At 38.7% G+C, this 12,689-nt stretch overlaps 4 protein-coding genes across 6 annotated transcripts in view; 1 reads left to right on the top strand and 3 right to left on the bottom strand.

Annotated features, from left to right (window-relative positions):
- The window catches only part of LOC145890420 (protein NLRC5-like), a 327,828-nt gene that overhangs the window by 5,610 nt on the left and 309,529 nt on the right, over nucleotides 1–12,689 (bottom strand). The gene's annotated exons all lie outside the window — the stretch shown is intronic.
- Nucleotides 1–12,689, top strand: part of LOC145890425 (uncharacterized) — a 40,066-nt gene that overhangs the window by 17,588 nt on the left and 9,789 nt on the right. The window lies entirely within an intron of this gene.
- Nucleotides 39–4,305, bottom strand: LOC145890441 (serpin B6-like). The gene is made up of 6 exons (XM_082981514.1): nucleotides 4,034–4,305; nucleotides 3,508–3,672; nucleotides 2,979–3,174; nucleotides 2,562–2,736; nucleotides 1,426–1,600; nucleotides 39–706 (listed from the first exon to the last, which is right to left on the bottom strand). Exons 1-6 carry the CDS (start codon nucleotides 4,176–4,178, stop codon nucleotides 228–230), a joined length of 1,335 nt encoding a protein of 444 aa, XP_082837640.1. The 5' UTR covers nucleotides 4,179–4,305; the 3' UTR covers nucleotides 39–227.
- Nucleotides 6,072–10,882, bottom strand: LOC145890442 (serpin B10-like). The gene is made up of 8 exons (XM_082981517.1): nucleotides 10,562–10,882; nucleotides 10,416–10,447; nucleotides 9,895–10,087; nucleotides 9,387–9,576; nucleotides 8,886–9,060; nucleotides 8,378–8,543; nucleotides 7,238–7,357; nucleotides 6,072–6,930 (listed from the first exon to the last, which is right to left on the bottom strand). Exons 1-8 carry the CDS (start codon nucleotides 10,638–10,640, stop codon nucleotides 6,554–6,556), a joined length of 1,332 nt encoding a protein of 443 aa, XP_082837643.1. The 5' UTR covers nucleotides 10,641–10,882; the 3' UTR covers nucleotides 6,072–6,553.

The following is a 12,689-nucleotide window of genomic DNA, read 5'->3' as shown; positions in this document are numbered from 1 at the left end:
TGAACTAAACTCCTAACTTTTAACCCTCAGACTTCACATAGAAGTTTGTGGCATGGTTTAATGATAGAATACATGCGTAACATAAATGGAACATTAAAGGTACTTTACAAGACATTTACATGCGTCTGAAGGTGTGTTCGTTCAAATAAATGCGCTTAAAATAGCGCGATGCAGACCTTGTCACCTTTTTCTCTTGAAATGGAAACACATGGAATGTTATTGTACGTTTAGGCTTCTAGATCAGGCCGCACCAGTTTCCCCATAAACAAGATGGCACCTGTCGGTTCATGCCGAATCAAATACATGAACGGTTTGTTTAATATCACCCGCTCCCCAGGGCCCCGCAACCCAACGGATAGGTAAGAAGCGGCTGCAGCCTTTACTCCAATCTCATCGACGTGCAGGACAGCCTCATGCCCTGCATTGCTCACGTAAATTCCAGGGAAAGGGGTTATTTTCGACAAATCTGCAGCACCGGGCGAAAAGATATCCCGAACCCCCATATTTCGTAAGACATCCTCCAAATTTGCGATATTGTGGCGAACTGTGAACTTGGGCATTGTGATGTCACACTTCCAAAACCTGGGTTTGGCCAGACTGGCTTCAAGCAAAAGTCGACGAATGCCGTCGCGGCCGCCTGGGGTATTGATCAGCTGAAAGTCGCCGACCTCATCGGGCATTATGATCACCATGCGTAGGGCGAGGCCTGCGGAAATATAAGTGTTTAAATTGCACATTTATTGCGATTTTCGTTTAAATTAAAATAAAACCTTTAGGTTGCAATCGCCAATTGGTAAATTCTAACGAAAATCGTTGTCGCCGACTGCAATAAATCACTGTCAATTTTTATCAATGGACGCGTTATTTGCCCGCTTAAACATGCCATTCGCGGCCGAAATTCCACGCTTTAGTACCGCGTCACGGTTCACCAAACAGACCGTAACGACGATATTTTTCAACCCGGTCTTGCAGCTGGCTCGTAGGATAATTTCATTACATCGTTTGTCATTTGGACGTTTTGTTTTTACAACCGAGCCAACCCCTCACGTTTTGACAGGCCGCGTATTGTCCTTAATCCTTTGATTGATGCAACTTGGTCCTTAATGCGTGCGCCATTTAGTGTGTAGAGTCGTACGATGTTTTGATAACATGCGACACAACAAGCAAGTACTTCGAGCTGTTTACCGAAGATTCAGTGACGCAATGCGTAGGAAAGTTGGCTGGTACATGCTACTATGCATTGCGGTGCTTGTCATGTTTGCGACTTTTGGAAGGGTATATTGATCATTTAGTCATGTGCGCCTATTTATGTTTAGCAGTTAAAATGGTTGTATTGATACGCTCAGGCAATGGTTAATTTTCAAATTGTGTTGTAAAACTTATTTTTTTTCGTTTTTCTTTAATCCACTCCGTCTGCACACTTACCTTTAAACGGCATGATGACGAAATTCGATTGGAGTTGTGAGTCGTAAGTCTGCCAGCATTTGCTGCCAATGGACGGTGCTGAACGCATCATGGGAACTGATACCTCCATATTCGGTGACACGTGGAACATCCCCGTGGTTGTTGCAGATTTGGGAAAAGTGTGCGACCATTCAGCCTACACCAATATTAAAGATTTAGTTGTTTTCTTACGATAAAATTTCAATAATTTCGTTTACAAATGCACCAAAGTGGCAAATGGTTTCGTTTTGTCGTCATAGTTTTGCAAAATATGTTTTTTGAACCAAACTCTATCTGGGCTATTGTCGTTTAAGATTGAGCCAAGTATAAGAATAATAAGGCCTTTTTTTAACGGTTCTGAATAAAAAAAATTTTTGTTAATGTTTTGATTTTTGATGGAAAGTCGCTTTGACCGCACGTCAGTTTATAGTTAGGCTACGACCAAAGGATTCTAAATATCACCAAACATGTGTTTTGTTAAGTGGACATGAACGCCCGCCGTTACGGTGTACAACAAGGTCGGCAAACTCACATAATAAATAACAGGAGACTGACGTTAATCTGTTTGTCTTCAGTCTACGTTAAGTTTGCACAAGACTGTTCAGTCATTTGTCTCTTTGCTTATTGAGCACATGTTGGCACTTGTGGTCGCTACAATGGGTTTAACTCGCATCACACTAAGCAGGTCTGTGAGTCAGTGATGTAAATTGACACCTTGCGGCCCAACCTCGCATCGTGTTTCTTCATTCAGACGAAAACACAGTGGCGAAGTTTTTTTCACTGTAGCGACATTTGCCTGTGCTGTATTTGACGTTCCTGTTCAACTGGTTTTCTTACTTGTGGTCGATTTAACCATATTGGTGTTTAGGAAGCTATGTCCACTATAATTTCTTTGCGAAGGTGATGCCCCAACAGTGTGAAGTGCGTTACAAACAACTATAAAGATCTTAAACAGTTTTTTCCTTTTAACTATCCTCAATTTCACCCTGGAGGTATCCACACCTGTCCAGTGGTTTTGTTTACAGTTTGATTCTCTCGTAATATTTCTCGATATGCAAAATCCCAATTTCCTGGATATCATTTTCCAATTTAGTTATACATAAAGTTGTAGCTCTTACCGTCATAGCAACTGCGTTGACCAGAAAGATTTTGGTTTGGTTTGTTACAACTCCTTCAGGAATTAACTCGGGAATCTCGTTGCCAGTTTCTTTGGCAACGAACCGGTTCATTTTGCTCCTTGATTGGCGCGGTTTTGAGTGGAAGTCAAGCCGTTTTACGGGAGCTTTGTGGTGCCTTAAAATAAACTGAAAACTTTGAAATCTGAAAGTTACTTTGTAAATTGTAAAAAAAACACCTAAAAATTGGTGCATGTTTTGTACAGTAACGCACTACATTATATCTTACGTATATTCGCTGAACCCACCGGAAGAATAAACGCTTGACGAATCAGTTACGCTTTTTGTCAACAGGTTTAAGGCTTATGTGTTTCACGGTCAAATGCGCCACCGACTTAATTATTTCCAGCTTTCCTTTACCTTCTGGAAGAATCCTTGAACGTCTTCAAGATCAAAACGTCATTATCTGCAAATATTCTGTTAGCTCTGCTCAGGTTGTGGTAAGGATGATGGGCGAACACCTTCAAGCACATTTCCGCCTCTACATCCGAGGGGCTTTCGAAATCCGACATGTGCAAAGCCCTCACCACTTCGGTGTGAGAATTTCCTCCCAACCCTAAATAAAATAAATTGCATTTCCTGGAAATTCCTGGGTGGCATTAAAACGCCAATTTCAATGTTTAAATTTAAGGATTGCGGATTGTCTGTTGGATCAAGGGCAAAAGTTGTCTGTCATAAGGAACTTAATTTATAAGTGTATCTAATTACAAAGTCGTTTAGTGAAACTTACAATTATCACAATAGTTTAAAAATGTTTTCTCTTAAACAATATCTAAAAGACTCATTAATTCTTGATAGTCTTAACGCGTTTTTTTTTGCTCAAAGCTTTTAACTCGAACTGGTCAAATTAGCCTTTTCCACTGTTTGTATAATAAAATATAATCGTTACCTGGCGCTAAAATCGAGAGGACAGCAAACATAGAAATTGGCGACACAAGAACGTTCGCGTCATTTCCGCTAGATCGCGCTGTGCTCTCATACACGTCGAAGCCGAATTCGAACAGCGATCGAGCTGCTGGTTCGGGAAATGCAGTTTTTGATTTTATGCTTCGCACTAAAAATATCCAAATTTCATCAATTTGTGAAACCGATAGAAATTAATTTATGGAAGGTTCTGTTTTTCGTGACTTTGTTTTCTTCGTTTAAGTTGACAATCATTGAATCTTCTATATCACAATTACTGTTTGTCTGCCTAGAACAGGAACTTGACATAAATTTAGTCGACAATACATGGAGAAATTGTACGTGGTCAATCGCTCACAAAAACTTTTAACGAAGTTAATTCATGCACAGGACGAATATAACTGATACACGTGGTAATATGGATTGATTCCCATTTCCACATACGGGACATTTTAAACAAAAGTAGTACGCGTTTTACAAATGGAATAGGATCTGTTAATGACGTCACTCACCCGATGTCAATAGCAAGGAGAAAATCGAAACTGTGCTGACCAGTTTTATTAAGATCATGTTGTTTACTTTTATTTCAACTGAAAACTCTGTAAAACAAAGATGCAAATCGTTGTTTGTCGCAAATCCTTCATGGCTGTGAATCATCTGTTTATCAAATCCCTTCACCTAACCTCTTTCTCCTAACCATTGCTGGATTTTTACTCTGCAGCTTCTTGTATTTTTACATACAATCGATCCTTAAATGTTTTTCAGCTACTTCTGTGTATGCAAAGCGCGCTTTAAAGCACATATGACGCACTTTAAAGCAAGGGCGGTCAAAAAACGTGAATTGCAAGTACTATAAGCCCTGTCCAATTGTTTGAAGCGGAAACAAACAAATTTCTACTAGCCGCCGTGGCGTGTCACCCTGTCTTCCATCCGAAATTTCGTTTGTAAATTTTTCATGAGCTTAAAAGATCGATATTCATTACGTGAGTTCATTGCCTTGCAAGCGTGACCGTTGTAATTATGTCTGTCAAAACTATTATAGGTTCGAAAATCATCCAATGTTGGTTTCTAATCAAGAACACCCTGAACTCATGTTAATATTCCTCTAAACTCTGCCGTATTTTACTCTTTTAAATCATAGCTGCTCTGTTCTGATATATTGCCTCATATATGGTCATTGTTACATCATTATGCTAAAAAAGGCTTGCAGATGTTGGAGAATTGTGACCAGACAATAATGTTCAGACACGTTTCGGTAAATCTTCCAAATGTCTAAATTGAAGTGATTTGCGAAGATTTTATATAAGAACTACGTGCGTGAACTTTCCGCCGCCTTGATCGATTCGCTAAAAACTATTTCCAAAAGCAGAGTTGAAAGCTGGCTGCCCTACTTTTCCTCTGTCCGAATGCGCCTTCAACGACTTCCTATCCTTTGCGCGAACCGACTTCTTATAACTCGCCGCAAAACCTCTCCCCCCAATGCAATGGGTGCCGTATGACGTCATCACCGGTTGGGGTGCATTCATAACGCGGAAATCGGCTTCGTCAGATCGGACACATTTAGGAGAAAATCCGTATTTGGGCTTTTCTCTGCATTTGGACGCCTCCCACGAAAGGTGATGAGATTCTAAACTTGCAACGTTTTGCGTCATCTTCTTTTACAAAGTTAATTCCTTGTTCCGATTTGTTGAACTTCACTACCGCGATAATAAGGAATTGCCATCTCTCGGAAGTTCGCTCACCTGCTTTGCGCGCTTCATTTTAGACAAGCCAGTACATAAGTTTGTTGAACCGTCGCGAACGCATGCGTAACTATATAAGCCCTAAATAGTTTGGTGGAAACGAAAACACATTGCGTTTTGAGGTTTTCTAATTGCAAATAAATTGGACCGATCTAGGAGACAAGTTGAACTTTCACCCTTTTTTTAACAACAAACGTTGACCCTTGATCTCAATCGTATTTTCGTGGACTTGATTAAATGATTGCCGCGTCTGGTTGTGAATTTGCTTTGTCAGATTTTGTGCCAAATAATGAAAATAATTGGTATACGCTTTACCCCTGTTGCCTACGATCATGTTCTACACATACGTGGGGATATACAAGTGGTCAGTTAGTTGATATTTGTTGCTACATCAGTTATTTTTTGCCTCTGATGGTTTGATTTTAAACCTTATGTGAGACGTAACAAGTTGTGCCATCTATTGCCTAATAAGGCGAAGAGGACATTGCTTACCGAAGCAAACTCTTGCCAATTTTTTCCACTCCTCTTTTCTATTCATTCACTTCTACTCTGTTGTTACCAATCTGAAGTATTTACGTCTTTGTTTTCTGTAAAACCGATTTCGGGATTTATTCATTCTGTCCCCATGGCCACAACCATTCCCTCTTTGTTATACCTGCACGCAGGGCGGACTTCGGACAGGGATGAGTTTTTTTCGGATTTATATTTTCTACTTTGTGGCATTTTTAATGACGTTTTATTTTCCTTTTTTCTGACAGCCGACTGATTAAAACTTTAAAATTCACGTTTTCATAAATGTTTCCTTTTTTTGTTTACTCTTTTATTTCTCTTTGTAAAAATGTTTTCGAGTAATTTTCTACATAAAATTGTGAAAAACATAGAAATCAACAACAAGCGTTAAGCGGACAATAAATACGTCACAACAACAACAACAACAACAAGAAAAATAATAACGAGATAAAACATTTCGAAAGTACAAAAGTAACAACAAAAACATGTGGAACTTTTAATTCACGCGGAGAGAAGTTACAAAAAAATGTCCTCACCACACGGTGTCGCTATGTACTTGTGTACTATTCTTTGTGATTTTTCAAAACAGAAAATGGGAAAATAAGAAACCAAGTTGCGTGTAATTTTGTAATAGTTTTTTCAAATGTACAAGTTTGTTACTCCATATGTACATACATGTACAAGGGTTGTTAAATTCACCTTTGTTACAAGAATACAAGAGGATTTTGTCGATTCGGATGTAAAGGATTCGTAAACTCGGTTCGAATTTGACTTTTTTGTTTATGATGAGCCAGGATTGACTATTTGTCCAGCAAACAGTAGCGCCCCCGTGCGGTCGTGACGAACAAAAAACATGAAAGGTTTGTTGATCGGTCGGAATCTTCCTCCTGCAATACGAGTAGTTATGCCCATGGATGTCGCTGCTGCGGCCTCTATTCCTTGTTCGCTTGCTTCGAAAGTTGTCTTGTGACGTACATCGTTGACGTAAAGCCCGGTAGAGTGAGTCAAGCGTGACAAATCGGCACGTGATTGGTCAAAGATGTCGCGAATTCCCATTCGTTTGAGGACTGGAATCGGTTTTGCAATGGCGTAATTGGTCGTGAATTTGGGAAGAGTTATCGCGCAGAATTCCAAGTCCCTTTGGCCATTGTTTTCCTCTGGAAATAAAAAAAATGTGGAGCGTCATTAATTTTATTTGTTGCAACAAATTTACGATTTTCGATAGACTTTTCGTTGTAAACTTTTTTAATATCAGTCTTATTTATTGTTACAGCTAAGGAATTTGTTGATGTTGTCAATTCATTTTAACAGACTTTGTCTCCAGGACTCAATACGCGCTGATTATAGGTTACCCTCTTGGTTTGTTGCTTTTTACTTGTTTGGAAATGTTGGGCTAGATTTTTCACAGACAGATGTTTGTCAAACATGTTATCTCTATGTGCAACAAATTGAATCACTAATTACCTGTCCAAATAGAATGGACAATGTTGTCAATTTTTTCTTTCATGCTTCCTTGATCGTTGTCGTATATGGTAGAAAAATTCCCGACCACCTTCGGTACCACGAAAATCATACTCACTCCCTCTGTAACAAAACAATGAGATTTATAAATCTGCCATGTTCGTACCATTAGGTACAGAAAGGTATACAAAATATAAAATATTACAAAATTATTTTATTTGCTTGCGTAGGTTTGCTTATTTTTTGCCATGCATGTTGAACGAATGGCAAAGTTGGAAGTTTCAACAGCGCTAAATCGTAATTTGTATCAATTACAAGCTACTTGTGGCCTAAACACGGATTAACACTCTATTTGGAACTCCTAAATAGGTAAATATTCCTGGGGTGGCTTAGTAGTAAAGCTTTGATTGAAGCGCTGTGATTGTACCATATTGTGCGTTACAAAACTGGTGGATGGCTGCTCTGTTTTTCAGCTTACAATTAGACTTTATAAACAACAATGCATGCCATTGTTTCGCTTGTCAGGAAACAGACAAACCACACATTTTGCGTTGTTCGGGCCATCATTGTGCGTATGGCAAATATATCGAGGCTGCAGTGTTATATTAGCGCTGCAAAAGTAACAAGAGCAACAGCACAACAGTTGCGCCCACTCATATAGCAACACATATGCTGTTACAACAAGGAAGTAGTTGTGGCTGGTGTTGAAGTTAATAACCTGCTGCATTTTGTCGACAGCATTCGGATATAGTAGTTCAGCGTTAGTAAGTAACAGTAAAATGAGAAAAAAGATGAAATAATTTAGCTTATTTTGCCGTTTTACAGGATAAAATCGTGCGTGTTTATCAGCAATATGTTGTAACTGCTACCACAACATATCCAACCTCCACAGACTATGCATGTTTTATAACTATAACTTATTGCTTTGTAACAATAACCATTATGAGTGAACAATAGATAATGCACGTCGGATGGCCGTCGTTTTGTGTGTTGTGTTTACAGTACTGAACTGTTTGGAATTTAGTTGTTTGTAGCTTGAAACTAGTCTTGTACGTTTGAGAAAAGCAGTTCCTGATTTGTCTTTTTCAACTCAAACTTAAACAGGCATAAAGAAATAGAATTGAGTAGGAAAATTTGTCTTACCTTCCAGGGCGAGTACAGTGACGTCAGTGTTGGTGACGGCATCGGTGTGTGTGGTGCAGTAGGACAATTTGTGAAACATGGTTGGCACTTTTACCGCAGTGTCGTCGTTGAGCCAGAATTTTCGAGGTCTCGTGTTTTGTTTTTCGAACTGAATTGTCCAGGGAGCCTGCAAATTTTAAAAAATGTGCGGTTTTAGCTATTTTTCTTGTTGAGTAAATCACAAGTTGAGGATCTGTTTCGATTAGTACAAAGTTGGATTGTGATTAGTGTTTTTTTTTATGTATGATAGGAGTTACATGGCGTCAAATTGTCAAATGTTTTAATTGCAATGTAATGCTCGATTTTCAAAGCAAGAAAGGCAAACGTACAGTTCTGAGAATGTGTTCGATTTTATTAGTGCAGTGTGGAGAAATTTTTTCGTATATCGGAAACGCTGTGTTAAACAAATGTTTTATGTAATTGTCAACAGTAATCTCTGACCTGCACCAGTGCCTGAGCTGGGACTTACCTTCATGTAAAGCGCATTAACCAGAATCAATCTCGTTCTTTGATCAATGGCACCCTCTGGAAGTATTTCTGGTATCAAATCTCGGGTCTTCTTTTGAACGAAGCGGTTGATTTTCTGTCTGGATCTTTCCGCATTTCCTGTGAAATCCACTCGTCTTACTTGCGTGGTATTGAGACTGCAATTTAAGGAGGGAGAGATTAAACTTTACGAGTTTAACGCAAATGATACAAAAATGATAGATTGTAAGTTGTTGATATTGAAAGCTTACGCCTCGTTTTAGACTATAAGAAGCAGACTGTGTAGTGAGCTTAGTAATACCGTTGTTGAACCATTAGTAGGAAGTATATACTTCAATAAATCATGTAAATGTGTGTTCGGTCTGATCCGATTCGCACTAAACCAACGACAGGTTTTTTCAATTTCCTTTTCTCGTCAACACAAACTCATGCACACGGTAAACAAACGTACAAATGAAAATACGAAAGGATATAAAAAAAGCACCTTTTGAGGTCGTTCCTGTACGCTCTCCTCAGCTTCGTGCTCTTGTCGGCATAAACTCTGTTCGCGTATCGTAATTTAAGCTTCCTGCTTGGTTGGAAGACTTTGTTGTACATATCACACAATTCCTCCTCTCCTACATCAGCGCTCTTCATTGCATTGTTAACTTGCACTAACGATTCACCGTCAAGACCTGTTGCAAAGCGGTTCGGTTTGGTTGACAAATAAAATAATTTAACTTGTCAGAGGTGCATTGATAAGAAAAAACTGCTGCAGCATAATGTTAGAAAAAAAAGGTGGACACAAAATTTGGGTTGTTGTTAATGATCAAAGTGCATTGACGACAATTGCAGTATTAACGTGACGTATATTACGTATATTACAAAAACTTGTCGCCTGCATATCGTCTTAAATTTTGGGTTAACATTCCTTGTATTGTTAGGAACATGTGAGAGATGGTGTTTATTTCTGCTTAATTTACGTTTTGCTTCACACAAACAATTTTGCTTACCTGGTCGTAGCATCGCCAACGCAGTGAACATTGATAACGGTGAAATAGCCATGTTGCCAAGCAACTTGTCAGCTGATATGCTGTTTAGGAGATCACAAGTAAAGTCCTGGAGCGACTTGGCGGCGGGGATTGTGATTGGTGGACGTTGGGTTGCGGGTATTTGGTGTGTGTGGTCATGACCAGGAAACAATTGCTGAATGTTACAATATTTTTTTAATTATTATTATTTATTTTTTTTGATGTCTGTAATTATGGGTGTTAACAACGCAATGTAATGAGAAAGTATCATCAGACGCATGATTATGAATATTTACGCAAACGACAGTAGCGTCGTAACTCAAAATAACGGCGCAAGTTTGTTGCAATTTTTTTACTGACAATTAACTATCAGTTCATGACAAGTCGTGAGGCCAGTCATGGAAATTCAAGTGACGATACGACACTAATGCTTCTGAAATCAATATCAGCTGTCAGATGTTTGTCATCTGTCACATTAACTCAAACATCCATGGTTAATTTACCTCTGGGTAGTCTTCGTAGTTGGTTTCGTAACCTAGCAACAAAAGAGAAAACATTAACCATCTATTTTGACCAAGTAATTTGTAAAGGTTAGGAATTTTTCGTAATGTAAAAGCAAGATTGCACAAAAGCAGCAAATTTAACTTACCGTATGAAGAAAGTTGTTCGTAATCAAATGCACTGCAAACATGCAGAAGAAAACATAGCAGAAGGATAAACTTTAGCATTTTCACCTTTTCTAATTGCAAATCAATTCTAAACAATTCTAAAAAATAGGATTTTCTTTTGATACGTTCAAAACAATAACAGTATCTTAAAAGTAGAAGCGTTTTGCCAAATGTGCAAACTTTTTCGGCACTCGAACTTAATCACTTAAGCTTATATTCTCGCTACACTGCCTTCTGGTATACGTGTGAAAGAGTATTTAAATGCCGAAGCTGCAAAATCCAGGTCGTGGCTTGATGTCAAACATTTACCAAGATCCCTTCACCGCCAAATGCGTTCTTTACCTCCTTGAAATATAACACACTCTTAAAGCATGGACATCCGATGCGCAATCCATTCAGGAGACGCTTTTTAAATCCTATCGAAGAGCCACGATGCGGAAATGCGCACTTTGCGTGGCCGCCAATTCAGTTGCATTTTCAATAGACCTTATATCCTTGCCCGTTTGTAGCAGCCTTGGGCGAAAAGCAATCGACTATATTTGGGCGCGTTCAGCTTGCGTTTCCACGAATTATTTTTATCAATGGACGACGTTTTCTATTGGCGCAAAAGCGTGACCTCGTGTTGACCAGATTGACCTTCGCGTACGTGCGCAAAAATACAAACCTTTCGCCGGAACTGTGAAAACACCCGTGATAATACGTCATATGTTAAACACATCTTCCGTATAAGTATCTTTTGATCGGTGACAGTAATTTAGACCGTAAAAAATGCGTCGTTACTCATGTTCAACTTTCGAGTCGTAACTTGTACAACATATCATATATAAGTGAAATCTAAAATGGTCCATGTAAAAACCTGGTGATTATCGCGTATTATTCAAGCACACCAACACCATTTAAATGCTACTTGTTGCTGAACCTCCATTGCTCAAACTTGCTCTTGGTGTTCAAATATATAAGGTTGCTCCTTTTTTCTCACTGTCCCTCCGTGGGAAGTCGGCACATGTGCTTCTCATATATCCGCGTAACCAATTGAAAGCAGAACCTCCATAACCGTTTCACAGACTCATATCGCAGCGATAATTGCCAGGTATAAGGACCACACATATACAGAGCGAAGTGTTGCGGAAAACGTTGATGTTTAAGAGGATTTTGGTACTTTCCATGCCCGAACCACTTTGCGACTTTGCTAACACTGCATACAATTTGGTTTCACGCAATATTGTGTTTAATTGACTATAACTTGGGTAGGCTACTGACTGTTTCTTCGTATTCATTAACTCTCGGTACTCTACGTCGTACCGTTGTAAGTTAGCACAGTTATACATTCCTTTGTGACGACGTTCGTGTTTATGAGAGGTTTTGAACCTATGCCTAATTAACAAACTGTTAATACGTGTTTAATTCTTGGCGAACACACAAAAACCTCCATTCCTGAAATTTTATCAATGATTTTGATTGTTTAAAAGGTCGAATCGCTCAAGAAGTTGGCATTTCCTGTTGTGACAAGACACGCATTTTGTGCTTAAGGTTTGGCTTGCCGCAATCTTATAGAATATTAAAGCTTTGGTGTTTGTGTTTGGTTTATGCGTTCCGTATCAGATCACCACATCCCAGACAGAAAACAAACAAGTTGTTAATCTCCCTGCATTTTGCATCTATATTAAACTGGATATTTGTCGCACAAAAAGGTGATGTTTCTTAATTAAATTCCTGTCATCACTTCTCTTCACAAAGTTCAATGTAAATTTTTTCTTGTTCTGTAGAAAATATTTGAGTAAAAATGGCGAAAATTTTTATGACCATAAAAATTAAAGCCCATTCTCACGTTTTTTTAACCTCAAAAATCTCCTAATTTACAGATTATTGTCAGAAGACAGAGATGAATATGTAGAAATTACTGGATTTAGTCAAATTATTTTCGCTGAAGTAAATTCAAACCTATACCCCGGAGCGAAATTGCACTCCGTGTGGTTTCAATCCACTTGTGGTCTCCAGTCTTACTTAAAAATAAATTAAATAACGTCGGTTTTCACATGCTGCAACCTTTACAAAAGACCTTCGGCAAATACCAAATAGCCTAAGTCTAATTCAGTTTCAGTAAATATT

The sequence above is a fragment of the Ascidia mentula genome, chromosome 2 (assembly GCF_947561715.1).
Source record: "Ascidia mentula chromosome 2, kaAscMent1.1, whole genome shotgun sequence".
Lineage (NCBI taxonomy): Eukaryota > Metazoa > Chordata > Ascidiacea > Phlebobranchia > Ascidiidae > Ascidia > Ascidia mentula.
Note: the sequence above shows the minus strand (reverse complement) of the source record. Positions and strands in the feature narration are given on the sequence as shown.